Consider the following 15,259-nt stretch of genomic DNA (forward strand, 5'->3'; position numbering starts at 1 on the left):
ACCAATGATATTTGGATAAATAGCTAGAAGCATCTGAGATGAAGTTTTTTTCAGATACCTTTATTTATTTTAATATTTCACTTATGAATTATAAATATCACAGTAAATAAATCATTTCAGAAAATTAACACTGTCTCCTCAGGACATTTTCTAGAAGTTTAATTTCCAAGCTAAATACAATTTTAAGATTTTTGAGATATATTAGCAGATAACACTTCTGAAGTTTTTTACTAATTTCCATTACAATTGCATTTATTTTCAACAGTGCATAGAATTCCCACGTCCCAGAAGCCTAACCACAAATGAATAATGCATGTTCCCATTGTCTATTAATTTTATGCCTTCCTCTGTAATATTAAATTACTAATTTATGAGGACTTTATGAGAATTTTGTTTTTACTTTTTATATTTGATAGGGAAATATCCCAACATTTTTTGTTTGTTTGTCCATTTGCATTTCCAATTTTGTGAACTGTTTCTGATTGCTTCTTTTTCTATTCTGAATATTCATTGCTTATTGTTCATTCCCTACTCATGTAAGGCACCTGAATAGACAGACATATTGCAGAGTATTTTTAAAGTCCTTTTTATAATATAAATATGAATATATTTAAAATCAGAAATGATTTTGAATTTTGTTTCATTCTACCATTATCTATGGATTTTTAATATAATTTTCCCTTTGTCATTTTAGATAACATAAAAATCAATACCCAAAATGAAAATTCTATGCATTCCCAAGATAAACCATTCTTTTTAAATATGTTTTTAGTTGTATATGGACACAATACCTTTATTTTATTTATTTTGATGTGGTGCTGAGGATCAAACCTAGTGCCTCACATGTGCTAGTCAAGCACTCTATACCACTGAGCTACAACCCCAGTCCCCCAAGGTAAAACTTTTTTTTTTTTTTGGTGGTGCTGGAGATTGAACCCAGAGCCTTGTGCATGCTAGACAAGCACTCTGTCAACTGAGCTAGATCCCCAGCCCCAATAAACCATTCTTAATTATAATTAAGTATTCTTTTTTTACATTGTATAAGTTATTTTTTGACAATAACTATTGTTTTACTACTGTCAGCAACATTTCCTATCAATGTAATGCTAGCATTACAAAATTTTAAAAAATCAGTGATTTCTGGTTGTAAAACTGATTAATAGCAAAAGCATTTGGGGGTCTTGATCTAATTAGGGCAGAAGAGTCTCAATAATATTTTCATAATTTGCTTCTTTTTAATTTATTAAGAAATTATTTATCCACCTATTCAAGAAATGATTGTTGAAGGCAATTTAATAGTCTTTGGTTTTATCCATTATGTTAATCACTGCCTTCAACTGGTTTACTTAGATGATTGATATGTAAGATAATTACTGATATTTTGGAGTTTAAGTCTGCCATATTATTGTTTATTTTTCTCTCTGCTCCTTGGTCCCCTCTTTGTCTTTTCTTGCTTTCCTGCAGGTTACATGGACATATTTTTAGAATCCCATCTTTATTTATTTGTAGTTTTTGGTATATTTTTGTATTATATTCTTAGATGTAGTTTTGAATATTACAATATTCACATTTGACTTTTCAGGATTTACTGGTTTCAGTTTTTTATTGTTTGGGGTGAAGTATGGATATATCCCTTCCATCTAGTTTCTTTTACTTTCCCAGCTTTAAATATCATTTTAAGAGTATAAGACATAAGGGCTGGGATTGTGGCTTAGCGGTAGAGCGCTCACCTAGCACGGGCGGGACCCAGGTTCCATCCTCAGCACCACATAAAAAAAAAAATAAAGGCATTGTGTTGTGTCCATCTACACCTAAAAAGTAAATATTTTTTTAAAAAGAGTATAAGACATAATATTTTGTTATATTCATTTTAATAATCAAATATGATTTGTAAAATTCATGAAAGGGACAGTTCATTTTATATCCATATTTTTGTATTTCCCTTGTTCTTTCTTTTTTCCTGATGCACCATGATTCCCTATTCTATTATTTATTATTGCTTGAAGAACTCCCTTTAGCTATTATTTCAGGGTAGGTCTACCAACAACATATTCTTTTAGTTTTTCTTTGCTGAGAATATCTTTGTTTCTCTTGTACTCCTGAAATATACTTTATCTGGATATAGAATTTGCAGTAGACAGGATTTTTTTCTTTTTTCAGCACTTAAAAATGTGGTGCTTGCTTCTGGCATTCGGCTTTTGATAGAAATCCACTGTCATTTGAATTGGTTTTCTTCTATAGGTAATGTCATCTCTTTCTGGCTATTTATAAGATTTTGTCTTTTGTTTTTGTAAGTGTCATTATGATGTATATTTCTTTGCACTTACTGTATTTGTGATTTGCTCCATCCTCTTGAGTCTGTATGTCTTTGGACAAATTTATAAAGATTTCAACTTTCATTTCTTTGAAAAATTGTTCAGACACATTTTTTTTTCATGAGACTCTGATGATATGATTGTTTGATCTTTTCCATAGTCCCACAGTTCCCCAAAGCATTGCTCATTTTATTTTTATTCTACTTTCTCCCTGTTCAGATTGTGTAAATTCTATTGTTCTGTCCTCAAATTCACTGATTCTATCATCTATCATCTCTTCTCTAATATTGAGAACAAGCAGTAAGTTTTCATCATAACTTTTGGTTTTTTGCTAGCTGTTCTAATTTTTCTTTTGGTTAAAAAATTTGTGATTGCATGTGAAAGCATTTTGGTTATGGATGCTTTAAAATTCTTGTGAGGATTTTGGTGTCAATTGACTGTCTTTTCTCTCTCATGTTGTGAGTGGCTTTCCTGATTATTTTTATGATGGGTATAATATTTTTCCATTGTATCCTGAGTATTTGGTCAATTACTTTATGCTAAGAAATTCAAAGTTTTATTAAATCCTATGTTTTATCAATCATCATTTAGGTTTAACATGCAGGTCCTGGCCTTCTTTTGTTGGTGGCAAGCCTAAAGACAATTTGAGTTTTAGAGACTTTGTGATACAATTTTTGATTTGGGTGGTGCATCTAGTGTTGCTTGGGCTCCCTCTGTTCTTTGCTGAGGGTTTACCTTGGCCAAGTCTCCTGATTCATTTAGATTTAAGGAAAGAAATCTCTAAGTTGTAAGGAGGAAGAATACTTCCCAGACTTCTAGTTATAGTAGTAGGATACAATGTGCCAGTGTAACCCAGTCACCAGACAATGCAGTAGTCTTAAGACTCATAGGACAAAGAGGTTTCTTGGGCAGGGTACTTAATTAACTGGCAAAGTCACTCTTGTGAGTGCTCTGTGAAGCCTTGTATCTCTGGTTGTGGATGTGTGTGTAGTCTCAGGCCCACAGGGAAAGGGTTTCATAGGCTTGCCAATTGTTCTGACAAAACCATTTGCACCTCAAGTTTTATTATTTGTAAAATAGGGTTGGTAATGCAACCTTAGAAGATTTATGGAGTACATAAGTCCATGAGAATAGGGATTTTTATGTGATTGGTTCAATCATTTAGTCACACTATCTAGAATAGCATCTTAGCATATAGTAGTCACTTAATGAATGCTTCATGAATTAATATAACAAAGGGGAGTGTCAATTAATCAATCAATTTATTAGCTAATTCTTAGTAAATATAAGCTAGCCGCCACAATTCCCTTTTCTTTTTTTTTAAAGAGAGAGAGAGAGAGAATTTTTAATATTTATTTTTTAGTTTTCGGCGGACACAACATCTTTGTTTGTATGTGGTGCTGAGGATCAAACCTGGGCTGCACTCATGCCAGGCGAGCGCACTACCGCTTGAGCCACATCCCCAGCCCCAACATTCCCTTTTCTAGCAAGTGAATGAGTAAGGAGTCAGGCTCAAGTCTTCTGATTCTAGTACACCAGATATTGCAAAACTTGGCTTTCCATAAGAACAATAGTTCATTCATTCATTAAGGATTTACTATGTGCTAGGCCTGGTGACAAATACTGCATACACACATATTTCAGAGAGATATATATATATATATATATATATATATATATATATATATATATATATATATACACACACACACACACACACACACACTCATGAACATATTCATTTTAGATTAATTTTTTGCATTCAGTTTTAAAATTTTAAGGATTGCTTTATTTTCAATTTAATCTTTTATACTTAATGTAAAATATTTGCAATCTCTCAAATTCAATTCTATAAAATAAAGTGCATATTAATGAAGGTCTCATTGTCCCATTCAACATATTTATCTCTTTGCCTTGTAGGTAATTCTCCTCCCTGTTTTCTTTTTTTGTTTGAGATTGGTGCTTTATCGTTCTATTGTTTGTGTGTATGTATATGTGTGTGTGTTTACATGCATGTGTCTGTGTGTGTGAAATTGGGACAGCCTACTCCTTTCCTGGATGAAAGCATACTTGATTTCACTTACTATGTCTATTAGATCTTTCCATTGTAGATAGTCCTCATTCCTTTTTATAGCTACAAAATACATCATTATATGTATTCCACAGTTTATTTAATTAAATTATTTTTTATTGTAACAAAATTTTTATTTTGGGATAATTGTAGACTCACATACAATTATAAGAAATAATAGATATCTTATGTATACTTTTCAATTTTCCCCTCTGGTATCATATTATATAACTAGATTACAATACCACAACCAGGATATTGATATAGATAGTCAAAATACAAAACATTTCTATATGACAAAGTTACCTCATGCCGTCTTTTTATAGCCACACCCATGTTCCCTAACTTCCATCTCCTCATCATTAACCACTGGAATCCTCTGTGTCCTTGTCTGTCATTTTGAAATTTCATAAATAGTATATATGTGGAATCATACAATATACAACCATTTAGGATTGTTTTTTTTAAACTCAGCATAAATCTCTAGATATTAATCAGATTTGTTGCATGTTTCAATAATTTGTTTTATGTTGTTTTAGAATAGTACTTGATAGTATAGATGCATCACAGTTTGTTTAAACATTCACTGAAGGATATTTGAATTGTTTCCACTTTGGGGCTATTAGGAACAAAGCTACTATGAACACTTCCATACAGCTTTCTGTGTGACCTTTAAAAAAATCATTTCTGTGGAAATGACCAAGAATGTAATTTGGTTTATAGTAGTTCAGGTTTTAGTTTTTTAACTTCCAGGCTGCATACCTGTCTTCCTAGAGGCTGAGAAGGCTTAGGCAGGAAGATTGCAAGTTCAAAGCCAGCCTCAGCAATGTAGCCAGACCCTGTTTCAAAATAAACATAAAAAAGGGCTGGGGATGTTGCTCAGTGATTAAGCACTTTATGTATGTCAGATAGTGTCTTTTGTTGTATACATGGTTTGCAAATTAAATTCTTTTTTTAAATGATGGTGGGGATTGTACCCAGGAATATTCTTCCTCTGAGCTGTATCCCCAGCCTCTTTAATTTATTTTGAGAGATGATCTTGCTAAGTTTCTGAAGTTCATCTTGAGCTTGTGATCCTCCTGCCGTAGCCTCCTGGTTGCTGAGGATATAAATCTTAATCTGAGATACAAATGTATGTATTTTCTTAGTTAATTGTTTGATTTTTATTTTGCTTATTAAATACTTGACCTCCAAAAATTTCTCTAAATTTTATGTAACTAGGTTTATCTATCTTTCCCTTATAGATTCTGGACTTTGGGGTTATAGTTAGGATGTGTTTCTTCATTTTCATATTAAGGAGAAGTTTGCTTATATGTTGCTTTCAGTACTGTTGGTTTTCATATTTTATTTGATTTTACTATACTGGGAATTAAACCTAGGGGTATTCTAAAATGAGTTATATCGCCAGGCCTTTTGATTTTTGTATTCTGAGACAGGGTCTCCCTGCTTTGCTCAGGCTAGCCTTGAATTTGCAGCCCTCCTACCTGAGCTTCCCAAGTTGCTGGGTTTACATATGTGAGCCACCATACATTGCCATTTTTTTATATTTAAACAACTGATGCATCTGAAACTTTTTCTTCTTTAGAGTGTGAAGAATGGATTAAAATTTATTGGTTTTCCCATGGCCATCCAGGTATTCAACACAACATTAAAAAGTTCAGCTTTATTCAATTGATTTGAGGTACTCACTTTGTTCATTTGTTCGGCTTATATAATGTTAACATGTTTATCAGTTAAGTAGCACTATTTCCTATTTTATTTACAAGACAATTGAGCACCCCACCCCATTGTCTGAGGTCATATAGCTGGTCATTGATAGAAGTGAGAGTTAACTTGAATCAAATGTATGAAATATGATATGTCAAGAGCTATGTAATGTTTTGAACAACTAATAATAATAATAAAAAAGACTAAATCTCTCAGACCCTGGATCAGGGCATTTCATCACTACACTGTATTTCTTATTGCTTTCATTCTAGCACACTCTGTATAGGATATAGGCAGCTAATTATGATTCAAATTCTGCATACAAGGTATCAGAGGTTCCAAGAAACTCCTTATCTCCTCAAGAAATCTAGACTATAAGCAAAATGCTGAAAACCCATGTTATACTTTCTAATATGCATCAAATTTGGGTTATGGTAGATGGGATCATTGTGAAGGGGGTTGTGAGGCATTTAGTAAGGCCAGAGTGGGCAAATAAAAACACAGCATGGCAGGAATGTTTAGAGGCTGGCTGATGCTCATTTTTTCCATCTCATGGGAAGATAAAATGTATCTATCCTATTAGTTCAGATAATGCTAGCTGCCATAACAACAGATTAAGAGTTTATTATTGATTCTAACTGTAATCATTGTTAAGAGTGATAGACTTCATCTAAGTCATTCAGGGATCCAGACTTATGAAGGCTTTCATTTTTCTAACAGCTTTATTTAAATATAGATTACATACCATACAATTCACCCATTTATTTGATATATTGTGTTATTAATTTTTAATTTTGATAAAATAATTTAACATAAAATGTGCTATTTAACCTTTTTAAATGTACAATTCAGTGACATTAATCACATGCATAGTGCTGTGCAACCATTATCACTATCTATTTTCCAACACCTTTTTATCACTCCAAACAAATTCAGTATCCATGAAGCAATAACTTGAGAATGAGCTATGACTGTTATCAGGCTGCAGCCTTGTTCCTATTGAAGATAGGCTGTCAGAGATGGAATAGTCTTTAAAGACTGGCTACTTCAATCTTTTCAGATGTTGGAGCCTCTGATGCCCAGAATGTACTATGAGCTAGAGTAAATAATAATTTTTATCACAATTCAACATATACTTACATATATTTTATCTGTAAAAGTTTTATAAATCAACGATGGTTAGTAATTTCAGCTATTTGTCAGATATTTCTGGTTCCCCACCTTCTGGCACACTGTAGAATTGCACTTTCTCATAACCTTGTAATTACTAATTATAAATTGATATGTGTGGCCTAAGACAAATGAGCAAAAGGAGATGGGTCATTTTTGTGGGGGAAAATTTTAAAAGCCAGTTCACAGTTCACAATGATCTCTTTCATTTGTTGTTCCAATCATGGCAGCACAAAGATGAAGCCTCTGTTACCCTGGGTACCCTATGGAGTAGAGCAGAGCCCTTGGGAAATTCCTGGTGGCAGATAGTATGAATAGGAAATAAACTTTTATTCTTTTTAAAAATGTTTTTATTAGTGTATTATAGTTATACATAATATTGGGTTTCATTTTGATGTAATCATACATACATTGAAATATTGTTTGTTCCACTTAGGTTCTTCTAAGACATTGAAATTAGTATATACCAAAGTATATACTAGCCTATGCTGACTAATAGAAAATACACAGTTTTACAACAAGCTATGTACTATAATATTTCATATTATTATTCTATTTGTTCTATTTCAATTTTTTAATGTTTTTTAGTTGTTGATGGACCTTTATTTAATTTATTTATTTATATGTGGTGCTGAGAATTGAACCCAGTGCTTCTCACATGAGTGGTAAGCACTCTACCACTGAGCAACAACCCGAGCCCTCTACTTCAATTTTTAATGATAGATGCAACCTAGTAAAAATTTTTATGATCCAATAATGGGATTGCAACTAGCAGTTTGAAAAATGCTACTTTATACCATGTTCACTTGTTTCAGAGCTGATCCTTTCTCCAAGATCCTATATAGCAATGTTGATGACTCCCATCTGTCTGTAGGATTGTGGTTATGGAGAGGGTGGAGATGCATACTGTACAGCTTGCCCTCCTCGAAGGTACAAAAGCAGTTGGGGCCATCACAGATGTCAGACTTGCATTACCTGCGCCATCATCAATCGTGTCCAGAAGGCAAACTGTACAGCTACCTCTAATGCAGTCTGTGGGGACTGTCTGCCCAGGTAAACCCACTATATTGGGCCAAGCTCTTCTGAGCCTTTTTTTTTTTTTTTTTTAGCTCTTCTGTTTCTCTCATCCTTTCTCTGAGAATCTAGTTGAAGCATTGTATCATACTATATTCCACTTAAGTTCCCCCAAAAGAGAAAGAGTGTCTTCCTAGGATCCCTATATAAAGTGCCCAGCACATTGTTAATCTTGGATGAATTAACAGTGTTTTTCATCATGTTGGCACTCTTAGCACAGACCAAGGTTTAAAGTAAATTTCACTGTAGACTTAAGTCACAAAGCAATTGATATCAAAGCAGTGCTCCTCGTTCTTGTGACATTAGCTGTCCTTTTGACTAAATGGTCTGATTAATGGTGGAAGAGGTAGGGTTTCTGGGCCTCAGTGAACAACAAATATGGAGGCAAAGAGCCCATGAAGAGGTATTGGTACTGGCTCCCAAGAAGAACTACTCTAAGTGCATTGCTTATTTCAACACTCTGCCATACTTTATGATCTGACTACAGGTTCTACCGAAAGACACGCATTGGAGGGCTACAGGACCAAGAGTGCATCCCATGCACAAAGCAGACCCCCACCTCTGAGGTTCAGTGTGTGTATCCACTTCTCTTTCCTTTTCATTAAATCATTATGTGACAGCAAGTTATGGTACTAAAGACTTCTCTTTTATTCCTGGAGGGAATGAATACCCCTTCATGCTCCTTCCTGTGGAGTGTCATAGCAAGGCAATCAGTTAGGTTTGTATGCTGGTTTTGCAACATTATATATATGTAAACTTCCACAAATCATTCAAACTCAGTAAAGGTCATTTATATCATCTGAAAAAAATGTGACTCATTATAAATTGTTTTTCTACATACCTTTTGGGATGGTTTTCTTGGTTTAATGAAATAATAGATGTTAAAAAACACTTTATAAATTATAATATTTAATTGTAAATTATTATTATTATTATTATTATTATTATTATTATTATTCAAGGTGTATAGGAGTCTCTAGATCTTAGGAATCATCAAAAGCTAAATAAAGAAAGTCTAGACTATGTCTGTACCTCTATCAATTTTTATCTGTTTGTGTGTCTAGATATGGCATGGAAAGACCATAGGATATGTACATCTTCAGTTAATTGTATTAATTTATACCATGCCTGCAGTATATGTGAGTTGTTCTGTTTTGATCTTTAAAATTTGCCTGCTCTACAAAGAAGTAAAACCAGCATCCTTAATTGGGAAAGGCCTTAGGGAGAGGGTGATGCCCTGAGGAATTCCAGGACCAGTGTCAGGATGACTATTAACTACCCACAGTGACTGACTTGCCCCATATTTTTGTCTCACAGGTGCCTTCCAGTTGAGCTTAGTGAAGGCAGATGCACCCACAGTGCCCCCTCAGGAAGCCACACTTGTTGCACTGGTGAGCAGTCTGCTAGTGGTGTTTACCCTGGCCTTCCTGGGGCTCTTCTTCCTCTACTGCAAGCAGTTCTTCAACAGACATTGCCAGCGTGGTAAGGGTGGCTGCTTCACATTTGACATGAATCAGAAATAAGATTCTTATTGATAGAAAAGAGGAATTTTCTGGAGTTGAGAGTTAATGGGCTTTCCTTTCCATGCTGAAAAACCCAGGGATGGCCTTGGAAACTATATTAGATGGCATGGAACTTTAAAGGTGACTGAAGAGAACCCTAAGAGTTTAGGGGACCTGGCTTATTAAGTTCCTGGCATTCATAACAGAGCATGACATAATGGTAACTGAACCCCTTGGAAAAAGAATATGGAAAACAAGTTTCTAAATCTACCTCTGAATCACTGTTGTAACATTAAATAAGTCATCTAGATTTTTGGGGTCTCTTTCTCCCTAATCTTGAAAATGTGAGGTATGATTGGATTAATTGATTTTTAAGTTCTCCAATTCTGCTTATCTATACTAATAAATGTGGGAAAGGTCTAGGGTAACTGCAATCAGTGTGATAATTTCCCAAAATGAGGTAGCAGAAAATGCAGTGTGTAATTTTCAGATTTAAACTTATTTTTCCCAGACCATGCTGGTACCTAATGAGATCTACCACAGCCTACAGGAGATGGCCATGTGAAATTCCAAATAGAAGGTCATATTTAAAGTCCCAATAACACTGTGATCTGTTTTCAGCACAAATTCACCCTTTAGCCAATAATGTGGGACTTAATTATGTGGGCAAATATGGAGGAGGTGAGATGGTGACTGGTCAGGATCTAGCAAGATATTAGAAATCCAGCCAAGAGCTGAACATTGGACATATGGTTGTAATCTCAGCAATTTGGGAGGCTGAATGGTCACAGGTTTGCGGCTAGCATCAGCAACTTAGCAGGGCCCTAAACAATTTAATCTCAAAATTTAAAAAAAAAATTAAAAGGGCTATAGAAGTAGCTTAGTGGTAGAGTTCCCTTGGCTTCAATCCCCAGTTCCAAGAAAGAAAAAAAATAAAGAAAAAGAAATCCAAACCACAGTTTAGTACAGCTTCAGTGCTAAGCAGGGACACCAAAAGTGGAACTCAGAACTAGTGAATGGTATTGAGTTAGTAAGGGGGAAGATAAAGTTTTCTGGATACTAGATGCTCAGGACTCCTTAGCCCCTTGATACTGGACTCAAAGCAATACTACTTTTTTTTTCCTCACTCTATGTATATTGGAAAATCTCCCTTTTATAGGGTGTCTGTGGTCAATTTGGCTGTGGGGCCTGCCAATTATCTTGAAAAAGACCAATAGTTATACTTGGCTGTGCCCCTGGCTTAAGTAGAGACAATTCTAGCATTTAACAGGCTGCAGTGTTTCTCTGTTGTCTCTTCATAACTATTGTGAAGCTCTACTTCAAATTCCTGTTCTCTCTGGTAGCTCCTAGGCATTGTGGCTCAGGGTGAACAATCCTCTCTCTGACTTCAGAATCCAGTGTCTCAAATAAGAGTGGTTTCCCAATCCCTGAGCATGAACATGAAACAAAGGCAATAAGGCATTTGGTCCCCAGGTCTCAGCAATATGGAATATGAAGGAACATTTCAGAACTGCCTGTCTCCCTTCTCCTCCTTCAGGAGAGAAATAATGAGTAACTCTCTTCTGTTCCTCTTCTATCTCCAAGATAATAAGGTGGTACTCTTCAGAGAATATGAAAGCAGGTTGCTTCCATATTCATGGTTTCCATAAAGGGAAGGAAGGCTAGGCATTTCCTCATTCAATGAAGAATTATCAGCAGTCACACACTTATGTAGGTGAGGTCAATGTGTGAATTAGATCCAATATAAGGTGCAAGACAAATGGGCAGGAGCTTTAGGAATTGTGCCCTCTCTAAAGGGAAATCCACTACTCAGCTCCAGCTCTTTCTTACCATGTGGGACTATTCAATATGGTAAAAACCTTCCAAATTTTCAAAAGAATACAGAAATCCGGAGTTTGGTATATGAAAATCATGTTAAATAAGCTCCTAATGTTAAATCAGACTCATACATGAAAGGTGTACTACTTTTCTGTCATTGCCATAACAAATTACCACACATTTATTGGATTATTATCTCATAGTTTACATAGGTCAACAGTCTTGACTGGGCCTCACAATAAATAAAGATGCTGGAAAGGCTGTGTTCCTTTCTGGAGGTTCTAGGGGAGAATCAGTTTCCTTAATTATTTAGGCAGATGACTGAGTTTGGTTCCCAGCAATTATAGAACTGAGGTTCCATTTTCTTGCTGGCTATAAGGTGAAGAGCATTCCTAACTTCTAGAGGCATAATCATTTTGACACATGGACTCATTCTATTATTAAAACTAGCAGTGGTGGGGTGAGTCCATATCTCTCTAATACTCTCTTTGTCACTTCTGCCTCCTTCTCCTGCTTTTAAGGACATGTAATTAACCTTGGACCCATCTGGGTAATCCAACATAATCTCCCTATTTTCAAGTCCATCATCCTAATTCTATCTTCAGAGTCCCTATTGTCATATAATATAATGTACACAGACATAACACCCAGGTATAAATATAATGGTGGGGCAAGGTTTGTCGAAAATTATTTTCCACAAAGTATTTCTTATTCTCTGAACAATTGATTCATTTCTCTAATCCAGAACCAGGTAGCCTCTATTTGATACCACAATGTAAGTATATGTCTCAAGTGTGTCACCTCAGTCTGATGCAAGGTGCTCTGGTCCCCAGGGAGGGGAAGGTGGACACTGGCTCCCAAATCCCCTCCTGCTCTTGTGCTGAGGACCAGATGCCTTGCTGAGAAGAGACCCTGCTTTTTGGTGACTCAGCTTTCTGCTTCGAGTTGCAGGAGGTTCGTTGCAGTTTGAGGCTGATGAAGCAGTGGAGGAGGAATCTCTCTTCCCCGTGCCACCTGGCCAGGAGACCAGTCCTGAGTCCCCAGTGAGTGAGAGCATTTTTGAGACCCAGCCACTTAACCCCATCCTGGATGACGACTGCAGCTCGACTCGTGGCTTCCCCACACAGGAGTCCTTTACCGTGGCCTCCTGCGCCTCAGAGAGCCACTCTCACTGGGTCCACACCCCCATCGAATGCACAGAGCTGGACCTGCAAAAGTTTTCCAGCTCTGCCTCCTGTACTGGAACCGAAAACTTGGGTGGGAATACAACTGACAGCGCTGGAGACAGGCGGGAACTCAATGTGCCCTATGAAGTTCCTAGCCCTTAACTCTACTGAGGTGAGCTGGAAAGGTGGAGCAGAAAGACCAGAAATTAGGGGCCACCCTTAATGAATTTGCCATGTACTACTATCATTCAATAGGGCTAGGGGTAGAGAAGCAGCAAGCTAGGGACATTGGTGGGTTTATATGCAATAAGAGTGATACTGTTTTCAGCCAGTCAGATGTCACACTTTTGAGCTTACAATTGTCAGGAAACTGGCCAGGTTGTCATGACACCAGTCTCCATCTTGGCATTTTTTCAAGCTCTCTCAGGATCCCACTATCTAATAGTCATAGTTATCATCCCTCATGTGAACAAGCAGCATGGTACGATAGAAAAAAATATATATAGAAGCCTTTTCATCTGGCAGCCTTATATTTCAAACATCCATTCCCTACTAGCTATATGAACTTTGTGAAAATTCTTTTCTGTCTGTGAGTCTCAGATTTTTTATCTATAAACAGTGGAAAGTACTATCTACCTTGTAAGTTATTGTGAGGGTTGGATTAAAATCATATGTGCAAGTACCTTTTACAGTGTCTGATGCATTAGAGATATTTCAGCCATGTTAGTTTTTCTTTCTCTCACTGCCCCCAGTCACAATTTATATATATCCCTTCCATATCCACTACATTTATCTGATTATCATAACACCAATCCTTTGTAGTAAGCAGATCAGGCTATCTTAGCCTCATTTTACAGAGGCAGAAACAGAGACAAAGAGAGGAGAAGTAATCTTCTCAAATTCATAAGTGCAAACCAGTGTCAGAACTAACTAAGCTAGAGCCCAGGTTAAGGGGTCCATTCTAGAGCTCACCCTACTCCACTATTGCAACTAATGTCAAGCCAATGTTGCTTTTTCATAGGCTTAAGTATGAGGCAGGAGGATGGGCAGATTTCTAATTTTCAACTAATCAACTACTTTTCACCACTAATTTCCATGTTTCTTCAGTTAATATATTGTCAGGTCTGCTATGACTTCCTGTTCCCTACATCCAACCTAAAAATGTGAATAGTGAATATTTAAAACCTTGACTGGTATAAAACCAGTCAGCTTTGATACCTTTATGATCATCCAGTTCAGTTTTCCCTCTAAGGTATTCAATCCATTATTTTTTTTATAATACAGGTTGAGTATCTTTTTTCCAAAATACTTGGGACTGGAAGTGTTTCAGAATTTGTTTTTTTTAATTTGTAATATTTTCACATATATAATAAATTATCTGGGAATGGGACTGAAATCTAAACCAAAAATCATTTGTTTCATATATGCCTTATATGCATAGCCTGAAGGTAATTTATACAATATTTTTAGTGTGCCTGCATTTTGACTATGACCTGTCACTTGAGATCAGGTGTGGAATTATCCAATTCTGGTGTCATGTAGGTGCACAAAAAGTTTTGAATTTTGATGCATTTAAGATTTTGGATTTTTGGATTTGAGATGTTCAATCTATTCTTCCACCAAAAGTATATGTAGTCGCCTTACTTGCCGTGTCAGAGAGTTTACTACCACCAAATGTGTGGTTCAACTATGACTGATAAATTTGAAACAAATATAAAGAAAAAAAACCTTTCTCTTTCCTTGTTGTACTGGTCCTAGCTCTGTTTCATGGGCCACACAGACCTCATCTGCTTCTTCTGCATTGTTATCCCTGCAGAAGCCCAAATGTAGCATTTCTGCCCTGGAAGGTACCACTTTAGGTTCCTCTTAAGTATGTGTGGATTAGAACTAAACTCAGTTTCATGAAGGATGGTCTCACCAGTTTAGAACAGGATAGAATTAGATTAGTGATGCATTTATGTGATTGTATCCTAATTCACTGGTATAACCCATGATTTGGGTGAGGGGGATTGGGAGAGAAGTGAGCTAGTGAGATTGTCTCACAGGTTTCTAACTTGCTTTGCTATTTCCCTAGGTATCTCATGCTCCTGAAAGCCTTGTCCAGTCATTCTTTGATTCTCCTGCCTTGTTCCTATACCACAACAGCTGCAGGGGCCTGGGATGTGGTATCTACAAATGGGGTATTTCCTACCCCATACTAACAGCGGATTGATCCTGTACCATCTTCCCAGAACTGATATGACTGTGTTTGAGCCTGGAGAGCCTGAATCCCCAGCCATGGAACTACTGGACATGTTCCTAGCTCAACTTGATTGTAGAGAAAAGGGCAGGGAATGACAGACAATATGTGTGGTAGGGTTTTCCTGCCTGCATTTTTGGTCACATGGGCCTGAAGGAAGGACCTTTGAGAACTTTATTGTCATTTTCCTAGCACTT

The 15,259-nt window shown here is 36.2% G+C and overlaps 1 protein-coding gene across 2 annotated transcripts in view; it reads left to right on the forward strand.

Annotated features, from left to right (window-relative positions):
• Eda2r (ectodysplasin A2 receptor) overlaps positions 1-15,024 on the forward strand; it is a 34,001-nt gene extending 18,977 nt beyond the window's left edge. Inside the window, exons 4-8 of one of the 2 annotated variants that reach the window (XM_027935880.2) lie at positions 8,138-8,316; positions 8,825-8,910; positions 9,655-9,819; positions 12,603-12,995; positions 14,898-15,024. In XM_027935880.2, coding sequence (XP_027791681.1) covers positions 8,138-8,316; positions 8,825-8,910; positions 9,655-9,819; positions 12,603-12,985 — 813 coding nt within the window. In that variant the 3' untranslated portion in view covers positions 12,986-12,995; positions 14,898-15,024. The remainder of the gene's footprint in view (positions 1-8,137; positions 8,317-8,824; positions 8,911-9,654; positions 9,820-12,602; positions 12,996-14,897) is intronic. The other variant, XM_071606502.1, reaches the window with a different exon arrangement.
• The last annotated feature ends 235 nt before the right edge of the window (positions 15,025-15,259 follow it).

This window comes from Marmota flaviventris, chromosome X (assembly GCF_047511675.1).
Source record: "Marmota flaviventris isolate mMarFla1 chromosome X, mMarFla1.hap1, whole genome shotgun sequence".
In the NCBI taxonomy this organism is placed as follows: domain Eukaryota; kingdom Metazoa; phylum Chordata; class Mammalia; order Rodentia; family Sciuridae; genus Marmota; species Marmota flaviventris.